The sequence below is a fragment of the Acanthaster planci genome, linkage group LG10, assembly GCF_054643075.1.
Source record: "Acanthaster planci isolate LZ-2023a linkage group LG10, COTS_SCS, whole genome shotgun sequence".
NCBI classification, from domain to species: Eukaryota; Metazoa; Echinodermata; class Asteroidea; order Valvatida; family Acanthasteridae; genus Acanthaster; species Acanthaster planci.
The window spans coordinates 2,451,285-2,463,831 of NC_141786.1; the positions used below are offsets into that span (position 1 = coordinate 2,451,285).

Consider the following 12,547-nt stretch of genomic DNA (forward strand, 5'->3'; position numbering starts at 1 on the left):
CCCGAATCGAGTGTTCCAAATTTTTGATGCATGTTGTCAAATGAATCTCCAATAAGTTTGGTTTCACTTTTAATTCTGATTTCCAGTAATGCCTGTAACGCACGAAGCTTGTCGCATAACAAGTTTGCTGCACAGATCTGACTACTGATTTTCTCTTCAGACATGAAGCAGTTGTACGCATTGACCGTTGTTTGCTTGATGGATTTCACGTTTTACACTTCATGTGGTAAGTGAAAGTAGCCAAAATATCCTATTTGTTTCCATTTATGATTGGTCAAAAAAAATTACGAATAAAGGTTTAACTTGCCGCTCAAAATAAACTAGAAAAATTGGATGGTATGCGGCTAGTCGAGGGCTCCACGAGTTCTTAGAAGTCATAGGCCTAAACACAAGATACACTAAATCGTGAACAAGGGGCAGCGTAAAGTAGGTCCCACGGAGAAACTATGAGCTTTACTTACACTGATGTTCCTTTGCGAGGAACGGACAATAATATTTGTCAGAACACGATTGCAACCTTCACAAGGTTATCCAATAAAAAAATAAATCCGAGGTTAATAAGACTGATGTTTGTACCATTTCTTTTATTAGAAACGATTGTGACGGTGGTTCAGGGAGAGGATGTAAAGTTGGAATGTGAAGCAGCTGTAACTAACGGCAAGACGATGCCACTGTGCCTCAACGGCAATGGTGCAGACATCGAGTGGCTCAAAAATCAGGCAGTCATTGCGAATTGCTTAGCATCGAGAAGTCCATATAAGCTGAACAGCACAAACGGAGTCCTAACCATGCCAAACATTTCAATGTCGCTGAACAACGCTGCGTTTACTTGTCGTGTGTCTTCAGCAGGAGGAATCAGAATAAGTAACTTCACACTCATTGTCTTTCAGAGTAAGTAAAAAGGACGTCACGTCATGGCATGGAGTAAAACATTAACTTTCTTAGCTAATATTTGGAGTTTTGCTCTGTCCGGTGTGTGTTTCAAGACTGTATACTCAGTGATTGCCCACAAAGGCGTGTGAAAAAAAACACAAGCGTACTCGTTAGTGCAGATGTCTTAACCACTCGATTGCCCTAATGCCTTCGGAGGGAAAAACTGAGTATACAGTGTTATCATACACGTCGGGCAGGGCAAAAATCTCAATATTAATTAATATCTCCCCATCGCAAATCCATCCTTGGAAATGATTTTATTTTTTGCAATTTAATGTAATTTATGCATTTAAAATTAAATGAAGGAATGGGGAATTTGAATATAATATTGTTTCTTACCCTGCATTGCGCTTCAAATTATTTACTTATTGTTTACTTTTGTGTTTCGTCACTATTGTATTTTAAGGAACATCACACGCTATTATTTTATTCAATAAAGATGAGAAAGGTAAACTTGACAAAGGAGTAAGACGAAGAAGTGTAGTTACACAGTTTACTCTTAAATTACGAGAAGCTCATTTTCAGATAAAGAATTAAAAGACTTTGGGTGAACTATGAACTGGATTAATGCATTGTAGAATCCACTTTATACATAAATGAGGGAATCACTGAGACATTACCTTAGTCACCATTGTGCTAGTTTCGTTATGATTTCTCTAGACATGTTTTTATTATTTTTTGTGCAGGAATCGAATTAGCAGAGACTACTCCCTTGTTGAGTAGAATAGGAGAAAGTGCTACCTTGGGATGTTTCGTCAAAAATGTTCCTCTCGGCTTTCCAAACATCAACTTTACATGGTTGGTAGATGGCACGATTTTACAAGATGTCCTCGACGAGCAGAAATATACCTTCGACTACGACAACCATGGCTGCAATTTGACGATTGATGATCTTCAATTAACCGACGAGGGAAGATACAAGTGTGAGGTTCGTTACTCGCTCACAACGGTGTGGAAAAGTACAACGCTGACAGTAGCAGGTGGGTGAAAATCCTCGAAGTGTTTTCCACGTTGTCACATTTTATGACAACCCATATCTCTCCTCGAAATAGGCTCTGACAACATAGGCAATAACCGTACATCAACAGACAATCAGAAAAGTGCAGAAAACGTGAGATGCTTGCTTGAAACTTGTGGCACACTACCAGTTGAATCGAATACACTTACGCATTGCTGAGGTGGGCAGCTTTCCAATATTGTTCGTTTGATTCTGTGCCCTCTCTGAGTTTTGTTTGTTTTGTCTCATCATCTCGGTTCCTTGAGTGTTTCTGTTCTAATATCAGCTGCATTATTCCCTTACAGTACCACCACAGTCTGTGTACATCATCGACGTGACAACTGGTATTGTATGGAGCAACCACTCGCACATCCCACAAACCAGCAGCCAAATGTTCACCTGCTTGGCTACAGACACCAAACCGGCGGCAGAAATAACATGGACAATCAATGGAAAGACTGCAGGCATGGAGAGCAATGAAGAAGTAGTCGGATCCAGATTATTTAACACGAGTAGCACGATTACCGTACCGCCCGTGCAGAGTGACCAACGAGAGAACCTCACGTGTACAGCCACTGGGTCTGGACGAAGGGTTGCTGTGACACTTCGCTTGATTGGTCAACAATCAGGTAATATTTCAGTTGATTTTGTCAGTATGGGCTCGTTGAATTTCACAAATTATCGGCTAATTTTACAATGATATCGTTGTACTATATATAGTAAAATGAAACAATGTATTGTGTAAAGTAAGATTAAAATAGGAAGCTGATAAACCATACATTCTTCAAATAAAATGAAGACACTAATAAAATAGACAGAAGTATTGACCTACAAACCTCTAGGAATAAAATAGGTAAAGCTAAATGTGGAAGAGAGCATTATAAACAATACATTGCACAGAAATAAAACAAGTGAAATGAAAAGAACAACAAACTTGTTGAAAACAATGCAATTTTTAAACACGTTCTGGGAGCCAATTTGGATAACAATGATTCAGGCAGTATTGCTTTATGGACGAAGTAAACACGATAGCCTTAAAGCCCAAAAGTTCTGTTAATGTCTGGCAGTGTTGGCTCCAGCTTGATTTCTGTATCATCATGACTTATTGATATCTTTCACAGATAGTGATCGATATTCGGGGCCTATATAATCTGCGATAAGCGATCTGCGATATAGCAAATAAAAAGCCTGCACGAATAGCACCTTCTAATAAAAATCGTCCTCTGTTCTTCACTGGCTTTGCTTTATTGTACTGAATACGTTTCTTTCCAGCATAAAAACTAAAAAAGTGAACATTAAAAGCATGAAAATAAATTCAGTCTGCAAATGTTTGGTTTTTAATAGAAAATATCTATGATTGACATAATACAGGCTCAGCAAAGAATCGAAAAAATAATACGTCGATGCTAACCAATGATATGTATACAATTGCTACCGCAATACTTGATGAAATGAGTTCGTCTATTTGACGAGATTACTGTTTCGCGGTTTTGCATAGGACAACCGGAAAACTATTGAAGAGAGTTTAGGGGAACAGCTTTTGAATAGATAATGACTTAATTTAACAGGAGTTTCCTTAATGTTCGATTTCTCCCTCTTGAATCACCTGCAAACTTAAGTAAAAGGTTACTCATTTTATTTGACAAACTGTATAATTTAACCTGAATCAAACATCGAAAGATGGGAGGAGAGAGAAGTCAACTGCTCAGCCGTCAAGAAGTTCCCCAGATTCTACAATCAGAACGCCAAGTGAGTTTATTTTCAGCTCTCCAGACGAACTTGCTTCATAGTTTTTAATGATTGTTTGGCTGCCTTTTTCCATGCTCAGTTTTGTTTTTTTAATCGTTTTCGTACCTTTAGAAACCCTTGATGTATACTCGCTCTCTTTCTATCATTGCTTTATTCGGTTCTATATGCATACAACATACGTAGATACCTTTTCGTTGTTCCACAAGACAGTGCCTGATCTTTCAAGACCTAAGCACGATTCAAAGAAAAAGATCTCCTTTAGGTTATTGCTTGCTCTAGCTCGTAGTGTTAAAAAGGAATATGAGTGTTCTCTTTGCTACATTAAGCAGGAGGTTATTCTAACTCCAATGTCAATGAAGAGAAAGCAAACAAAACAAAACAAAATCAAAACGCGAGGCAGAGCACACACAAAGGTTTTTTCTGCAAAACACATTTGTTATTTACAACCTTTCTGATAAATGTTGACTCCGTAACTCGGAATGTTCTGAAAAGACATGAACACATGAGATTGACAAAGTTTGAATATTTCCTCTTTCTTTCTGGTTTGTAAATCGATATCTTGTCATTAATGTTTCCATTACAAAAATTCAGAGACTTTGTTGACACTATAAGTTGATCTTTAGAGCGAATGTACAACTGCAGATCTCTTTCAGAATAATTCTGATGAAATATGAGAATACAAAGGTTAGTCAAACTTTTAAAAGGACAAATGTCAGGAGGCAATACTCCTCGTTGATATTCAGTTTGAGAAATGTTATCAAAAATGGATTTGTTACCATTTACATAATCAGCTGCAGAATAATTCATATGATTAGATTACTCTGGATTGCCTCGTTGCTGGCTGTATTTCCTATAATATGAAGATCTGACAAGATCTGATCCGACGCTACAAGTTTTCAAACATTTTTTTATGTGACCTTGTAAAACCCACACCAAAGACGAAGGGACTGATTTTTCATTTGTTCAGCCGATATATACCGACAACCTGAATTTTGCATCAACAGAGAAATTACAATAGATTTACTTTGATTTTGCTCGACGTAATGCTCCTCGGTATAGCGACAAGGAATGATAATGTTTCTTTAACCAACTATTTTGGTATTTTGTGGAGGGGGGCTCTTCCTAAACTCAGCACTCTCCTCATCCTGTTCTCAATAGTAATATGAAGTTGTGAATACGGTTGAGCACCCGCTAATCTTGGAATTCTAGCGCCCCCTAGTTTTACTCGTTCTCGACAATCAACCTGTAAAGATGTCTTACAAGCCTAGGTAAAGTTATTCTAGTCAGTAAACTTCTGCTCTCTTTTTCACCTCTTCTAAGTTTGAGCCCGCGATGCCTTTGCTATGCACAAGGACAGATGATAGATTACTCCATTTTAAATGCAGATGCCATGGAGACGACCGAATGGACTATGATCTTCATCGCAAATGCCGTCCCAGTGTCATTTCTCCTGTTGATCGCCTTGACAATTGTCGTTTGGAGACGCAGACAGCGTAAGTATGTTCGGCTTCGAGCCCTAGTCTATTCCCACAGGTCCCAGGTGTGTACACAATATTTATTGCCAAGCAACTTCTGGTGTTGCCGCTGCTTTTTCTCTGCTTTGTCACTCTGCGAATCTGCTAATGCCTCTGCAAATAATCACTGACTATTTGTGTAATTCAAAGAAATTTAAAGACAGATTTTATTTCTTCAATTTTAGGGGGGTAGACGATTTTTCCCCTTTTGGGAGAGGGTTACCGCAATGAGTCATACGTAAACTTCAAACAGTCGGTAATTAATTTTATATTTGAGAGAATGCAGTACAAGTGGTAGCATGGTTAAACAAATATCGTCTTCCTTGTTTTGATTTGCAGGTGACACTTTGAGAAATACAAACCGGTAAGTAACAAAAACAATAAATGTCAACTTACGCTTTCCTGATTTCACAATGGTCAAGGGCAAATTCGTGATTTCGCAATGCTCAAAGGCAAAGCACAACGGTATAGCATACATGTAATGAGACCAGTATTTATTTATGTTCAAGCTGTCCTTTGTGTTTGCAGTAGGGTAGCTCTTTTAGTCTCACTTACAATTTCATTTTCAGTAGCATCAGTTTTAAAGAACAAAACGTCAGCGCTTTCACTTTTTGATACTGCTATTTGTGTAGAAACTAGTAACAGTAATGTTCATGTGAGTGAATCCTTGCATGCAGATAATACATGAACTAATAGTGACATACACTTAAAAGCCCAGGTTGCACCTTATAATAGATGCAAGGTAAGACATGTATCTTCAATTGATACTACAAAATCCATAAGTATAACATAAATTGCCTATAACTATTAAAACGTTTTGTACCAATACGGCTTATAAATAACTTTGCTGATCGGTGTAAAGTATAGGAAAATCACTGTATTACGTTACAGGGGTTATCGGAATTTTTGTATTTAGCATGATTGAGAGTTTTCGGTCACAATGTAAAAAAGACCTAATCAATAAAAAAAACTATTTCTACAGCAACGTTCTGAAAAAGCCGTATTAATGAAGGACAAAAGAATCCAATTGAAATATCTTTCCCATGTGCATGCCATTTTAGGCCTGTCGAGGTGAGGTTCAGACGGACTAGTACCGACAGTCTCATTGTCCCAGTGAGTTCAGCCCATTATCAAACAACCATAGGATCACCAGGTAAACTTGTAACATTCTTGTTTGTAAATAACGGTCGTGTTAACTCGTTGTATACACGAACATGCTGTTTTAAACTAATGGCAGAAGTAAAGATAAGGTCATCAATGGGGGGTGAACGTTTGGTCATTTTGGAGCTGCTAGAGTTTTTGCCTGCTTTGTCAAATCAGATTTCAGGGTCGTAGAAACTGCAGCTGGTATACCCACTGCTAGCAGTCAGCAGCCTCACACAATAAGCTTATGACATTGGTCAAATTTTGATATATGTTAACTTAAACTTTCAACTTTAAAGTTTCGAAAATGCATCCCGGAATTTCATGAATCACACTGTGGAAGTTCATATCATTTAAAGGTCAATGGAGTTTCTAATGGTATTATTTACTGGAACGTCCAAAACAGTTATGCATTCATCTTATAGCCTACTAACATGATTCTATGTATAGACTCGATATTATTCATAACAAAAACAGGGACGTCACAAGCGAGTCTTGAGATTTTCCAAGACCGATATCCTCTAAGTAGGCTACTGCGTCACAGTGATTCGAATTGCTTGTCATAGGTATCAGTATCGGGCTTCTCGTGTTGTATCGAATCCTCTGATCATTTCTAAAACTTGTGCACTTTTAGGAAATCCTGGTTGATCCAGACATCCAAAACACCAGGCCACACCCACCTGAAATCCCGCCCATTCGCTAACCAGCCTCCTGCACACTACGAAGACATCGACCAGTACCTGGTACCGTCGCAGTTGATCCATATTAGAGAATATTCCACCTATCTAGGGGAGAATGGGCACAAGATCGACGGGCCAGAGGGAGAGGGCGAAAAGTAGAATGCTCCTGTCTGATCATTCTGTGATAAACGCCTCCTTCTCTTTTGTGGGGATAGCATACTTAATTCCAGTCGTGCGTATAAGCAAGTCTCCAAAAGGTATCAAGCACAACAAATATGAAGCCTTATCTTCGATAAGCTCACAAATGCGCAGAGATTGCTTCTATGAAGTTGAGACGGTGACAAAAAGTTGAGTCCCTTCCAATGGTAAACGATGCTTAGAAATTTAGAGTTTTCGTTTAGATGGCAAAACTATATCGAGTATATATCATATATTCTATATTGACCAGAAAATGTCCAAATTACGAGATTTTTTTATTCAGTATATTGTGATTAAATAAAAGAAATTCGTTGCGATATGTACAAAAATCAAACGTGACGAATACTTGCCCTAGTGCCTTCAGAGGCGGAAAATACTGACTAAAAACTGACCGTGCACGACATGAACTAAGGCCTATGTACGAAGCACTGATCGTGAATGCCTATTTGTCTAAGTCAATAACTCTCGTAGGACTTTACGTCTCGATAAGGAGAAACAGAAATGTAATCGAGCCGTTGCAATATACAAGATTGAAATGCGTCATAAAGCTAGTGTATTGAAATTTATAGCTGCATATGTAGGACAATGTCTGCTTTCAATAGTTCAAATTAAACTCACTAATCACGAAGTTTATGCCCAGATGATGTTTTCACTGGAGTTGAATTTACTGAATTATCTCTGAAAGAAATACGTACAGTTTGTATATTGTTTAGACTGTACTCAGTAGTACACACTTTGGGAAAGAGATACTGGTTGGTAGCCACCTTTTAGTTCTGACCTTAAAAAAACCTTAGACAGACAAAAAAGGCTAGCGACAAAGATTGAAATATGAGTTGATAGACCAACAAACAGCGCCCCTTTGTGAAAAATAAAATCAGTCACAACGCTTTTTAAACTCACAAACCTGTTTTTCTTATTGTTTATGCGATAAGCGATCACGGCCAAAAAAATACTTCTAATTTTACTATTGGTTGGGCGTTTTTCATTTTGAGTCGGCAGCCCCCTTCCAACGCTGACCTACAAAAATCACACACACACGCACAAAAGTCAGTCGTAACGCATTCAAACTTAAAAACGTGTTTTGATATTGTTTGAATATGAGCTCTGCGTGGCTTGGCAACCCTGACTACAAACATGCTTCTCATATGGTCATTGTTTATATTAGGTGTTTTTACGTTTTGAGTTTGACGTGTGATGTTAGTTTTACCTCTTAACAGGAGCAAAAGGTTAGAATTTGTTCAGTACTTATTCAAAATGGGCATCTTGTTTTCCTTTTTTAAATAATTGAATTGTGTATCTCCAAAAGCAGTAATCTAAAAGTTCTACTTTCGACCGGAATACAAACAGAGAGAGCAGAAGTTGTAGGAATACATTGTCATCAATGCCGTAGTCCTTCCTTTGTTACAGCCAACAATTATCATGCCATGGACTCCAACCTTACCATTCTGTAGCGTGTAATGCTAGCTCGTAACCGGACTTAATGGGCAAATCTCAATTTTTAATTTCGTCATTGTCTGGCGATTTTTGATTAGGCTAGAATCTTTAAAGACAGCAAGGTAAGGTTTGCCCTAATTTCTCAATAAAGCATGTTTTGATTCCAAAGCACAGATTGACAAAAGCTCACATTTACATAAAAAGAAACAGATGTGAATTATGTAATTTGGTTTCAGTGTTGCCATGGATTAAATTTGCCTCGTCCCTTGCATGGCAATCGATGGCGCACTTTTTAATTTTCTTAAGGAGAAAGATGTGATGTCACCGAGCGAAGTAGCCCAGATGTGTTGTTGCCGAAAACGTACTAGGTCATGAAGTGCAACCCAAAGTTCCGTTCAGAAAATGGCCTTCGTGGCACCCTACTCAGAACTACACAGAAAGAAGCTAAGGGAATCCAGTGGCGAATATTGTCATTCCGACAAAAAGGTATAAAAGGATGAATTCTGGCTTTAAAATCTGCTGTTTTCTGCGTGTACAGTTGCACATTTTATATGGACCGTAGCGCATTTTGCATGGGTAAGTATACAGTGCGGCAACGACGTAAATCTGCATTGTTAGCAAATCTGAAGAATCTTACTATTCCCCTTCGATTTTATTACGGGTCGTCAGGGATCTTCTCGTCTTGGACCCAGACTACAGCGAATCCACGCATGGCCAAATATAAAAAGGCCAGCGTGAATTTACGATATATAGAAGGAGCAAGATCATTCTCAAAGAACATGTGGCTCTTTCTAAGGCATACGTGCTCAGCACCTGAAAATCATTTCCAAGAAAAAAAGAGTGAAAAACTACGTTGCCGTACCAGTTTCAGAGCCAACCCCCGACCAGTAACCTGTGTCATTTTGGGGCCGTAAGTTTAACCATGATTGTGCCTATTGGCTGCCCTCTAGCCAGCCATGCTATGGGGAGTCATGCTGCACATTTTGTCAGTTAGAGTGTACACGTACATGTATAGCCTTTGCCCTTCAGAAAGATCCTGCCAGAATCAAAACATACGCCCCCCTCTTTGTTTTGTTTGTATTTTCAGTTACCGTATATAGCCGGCAAGCACCGTGCAGAAAATTTGAAAATATACTTTCTTCCAAATCTCATTCAGCGGCGTACCTTGCAATAACTTTGCAAAGGCTAACTTTGTGTTGTATCAGTTGGGTTCATTTATTTCCACTATTACATTATGTCACACTCTGTTATTTTACAGACATTTTTACAAAGAATGCAATCCGTGTTCAGTCTGCACAGTCATTTTAATGAAAAATAGTAAAGGGTAATCTAAAATTAAATAAACTCAGATTTGCTGACCCGAAGTAAATTATATTGCAAAAACTTGGTACTTGAAAGTAAACTGAAACTCCACTGCATCATGGCAAGTTGAACAACTTGAAGAATTATTGTGTTAAGTAGCATTATTGTTTATAAACCAAGCATTATTAAAATTACTATGAATGGACTTCACCCGAGTTTCATATAACTAGAATTAATCAAGCAGCTTTTTTTAACATTAAATGTTTAAGAACAGTATGAAGGAACTCTTAACAGTATCAAAATCTTTGGTTTTATGAAATGCAATTATGTAATGTACAAGTTTGAGACAGTTTTGCGGGGAAAAGATAGGGACTAGTTCTGTCTGGGATGAAGTTGCAATGCCATGGATCAGACCTACGTTTTTCATCCAAGGCATGAGTTTTTCGTAGCTGGCTTGTAACACGGTCTTAAGTTCTAGTAACAACTTAAGTTCTGGCTTGTAACACGGTCTTACGTTCTAGTAACAACTCTGCCTTCTTGTAAAAACCAGAAGCTAGTTTCTATATTAGCTCACTTACGTTCCACTCACAGTATGAATCCTGGGTTTAAATTCAAAAGGAAAAAGATACGGAAAGAAGGTAATGTTATTTATGCACAAAAATAAAAGGAAACACTAGACAGTTTTGTGTCACCGTTTGTATTTAAGCGATCATTGTATATATGTAAACCTCTAAGGTGAAAACGGGCACTGGGTGAAAGTGTGTCCAGTGTTTTGGCCGAAATACACCAACACTACCGCAAATTCATTGGTGTTTGCGTAGTCTTGTTCTTCAGACGGAGGTGCTAGGGAAGAATACGTTTTTCGCAAAGTTGCATCGCCTCTCATTGCATGGATTTTATACAATATGAGTTAGACCGTAGTGTACTGCCGTCGTTCTGTCGCGTCCTGATGTCATGCAGTCGTGTCGTGTCGTCGTGCGTCGTATCGTGCAGCTGTGCGTTACAGTTTCTGAAAATGACTGGTGATTATCACGGCCAAAAGAGGGCGTATGACACAAGTCCTGAGAAATATAACGTGCGTGCATAGGGCCTGTAAGATATGATCATGTGATGGTATCTGTTAGTATGGAACTTTAGCTCCGTTGCTTAAGGCGTCCTTATTTCCACCAGTAATGAGGCGACAGCGAGAGCACGATTTCCGTGACGCAACAAGTTCACGGCAATGGCTGAAGGGCAAGACCTTACGGGTCGACGGCACGACACAATACAGCATACAAGTAATGAGAAAGGAGGCGATGCCATGACGCAACAGACCTGTCGCAGGGTCTCAACGCAATTTGTCGTCTATGGAACACCATACAAGAAACAATACGAGCTGTCGTCACTGGACGCTGATTTAACGGTACAGCCCGGCCCTCGTTGGCAGAAATGATGTACGCTCGTACAGACAAGTCAGTTTCCTAGTGCCTTTGACTCGGTGTTAGTTTTGCAATTACAGCTCCCTTGGAGAAAGGAGGTGTTTGTAATAATGTTATGAGACGCGAAATTCCCTAGAGAAAAATATAAATTGAAGGTGTAACAACGCAGGCTGTAACGCAATGGAAGATGTCTAACGTAAAGCCAATAGGTTGTTGCTGCCACATTCCCTTTAAGTGTAAAACACAAAATCTGTTTAGCAAAACAAAACAAAAATTAAAGAAAAGTGTTAAAAAAGAACCAAGGGAAATTTCGGCATTGCTAGGCCGTGCATGTGGTGGACATCAAAGGTGAAAGACAAGTTAATACATTGTGGATACTTCAAAACGTATCAGGCAGTTTCAAGAATCTGACATTAAAAACAAATCGGATGAATGATTTTGGTCAAATTACCAGGTGGCACCAGACGTGACAAGTCTCGGCTGTAGTCGAAATCCTTTGCCCAGGGAACCAGACTTTATTTGGAATGTACCTTCTCTGGGCCTTGAGGGCGCTATGTATCAGACCTTTAGATGCCCGCCTCATTAACTTGTGTTTGAATCTGGCAACAAGGTGACAGGATCCGCCACTTCATCTCGCAAAGTCTTAGTTTCATTTTTACTTTCATTATTTAGAGGTTAGGGGGTGATCGCTTTGAATTTATTAACAGAAACCTTTATCAATAGACTCTTTCTGTGGCACGACCCAGTTTGGTGGATTAAAGTCTGTTTGTTCCAAAGGTCTTTCCCACTCATCTCTTCCAACATGGACCGCCTTTACGTGCTTTTCTTCACTGCATATTTGGTTGTTGTGATTCACGGGTTTGAAGGTAAGATTAGATACAAGAATACAAAAATATGTGCGAACTAAGGTAATTTTTGATTGTTTGACTCGTTTGTTATCTGAAGTACCATGGGTGTTGGCAATACCGTTATCTTCTCCTTCCACTTCCATTATTTATTTATTTCGATGGGACTCTTGCAAAGAAAGTGGGTTATTTTGCCGTATGAGGGTCTGTGATATCTTATTATTTTTTTGTTTCAAATTTACTGCGTGTTTATATCTAAAAAGACCTTTGTGTGCTGACGTAATATTTTCTACTGAGGACCTTTAATTGAAAGCGGTACATTTTAATTCATTAC

At 38.8% G+C, this 12,547-nt stretch overlaps 1 protein-coding gene across 1 annotated transcript; it reads left to right on the top strand.

Moving 5' to 3' along the window:
* LOC110983552 (uncharacterized) lies at nt 1-7,855 on the top strand. The gene is made up of 8 exons (XM_087142204.1): nt 1-226; nt 592-891; nt 1,620-1,913; nt 2,236-2,559; nt 5,065-5,172; nt 5,533-5,557; nt 6,255-6,346; nt 6,971-7,855. Exons 1-8 carry the CDS (start codon nt 163-165, stop codon nt 6,982-6,984), a joined length of 1,221 nt encoding a protein of 406 aa, XP_086998330.1. The 5' UTR covers nt 1-162; the 3' UTR covers nt 6,985-7,855.
* The last annotated feature ends 4,692 nt before the right edge of the window (nt 7,856-12,547 follow it).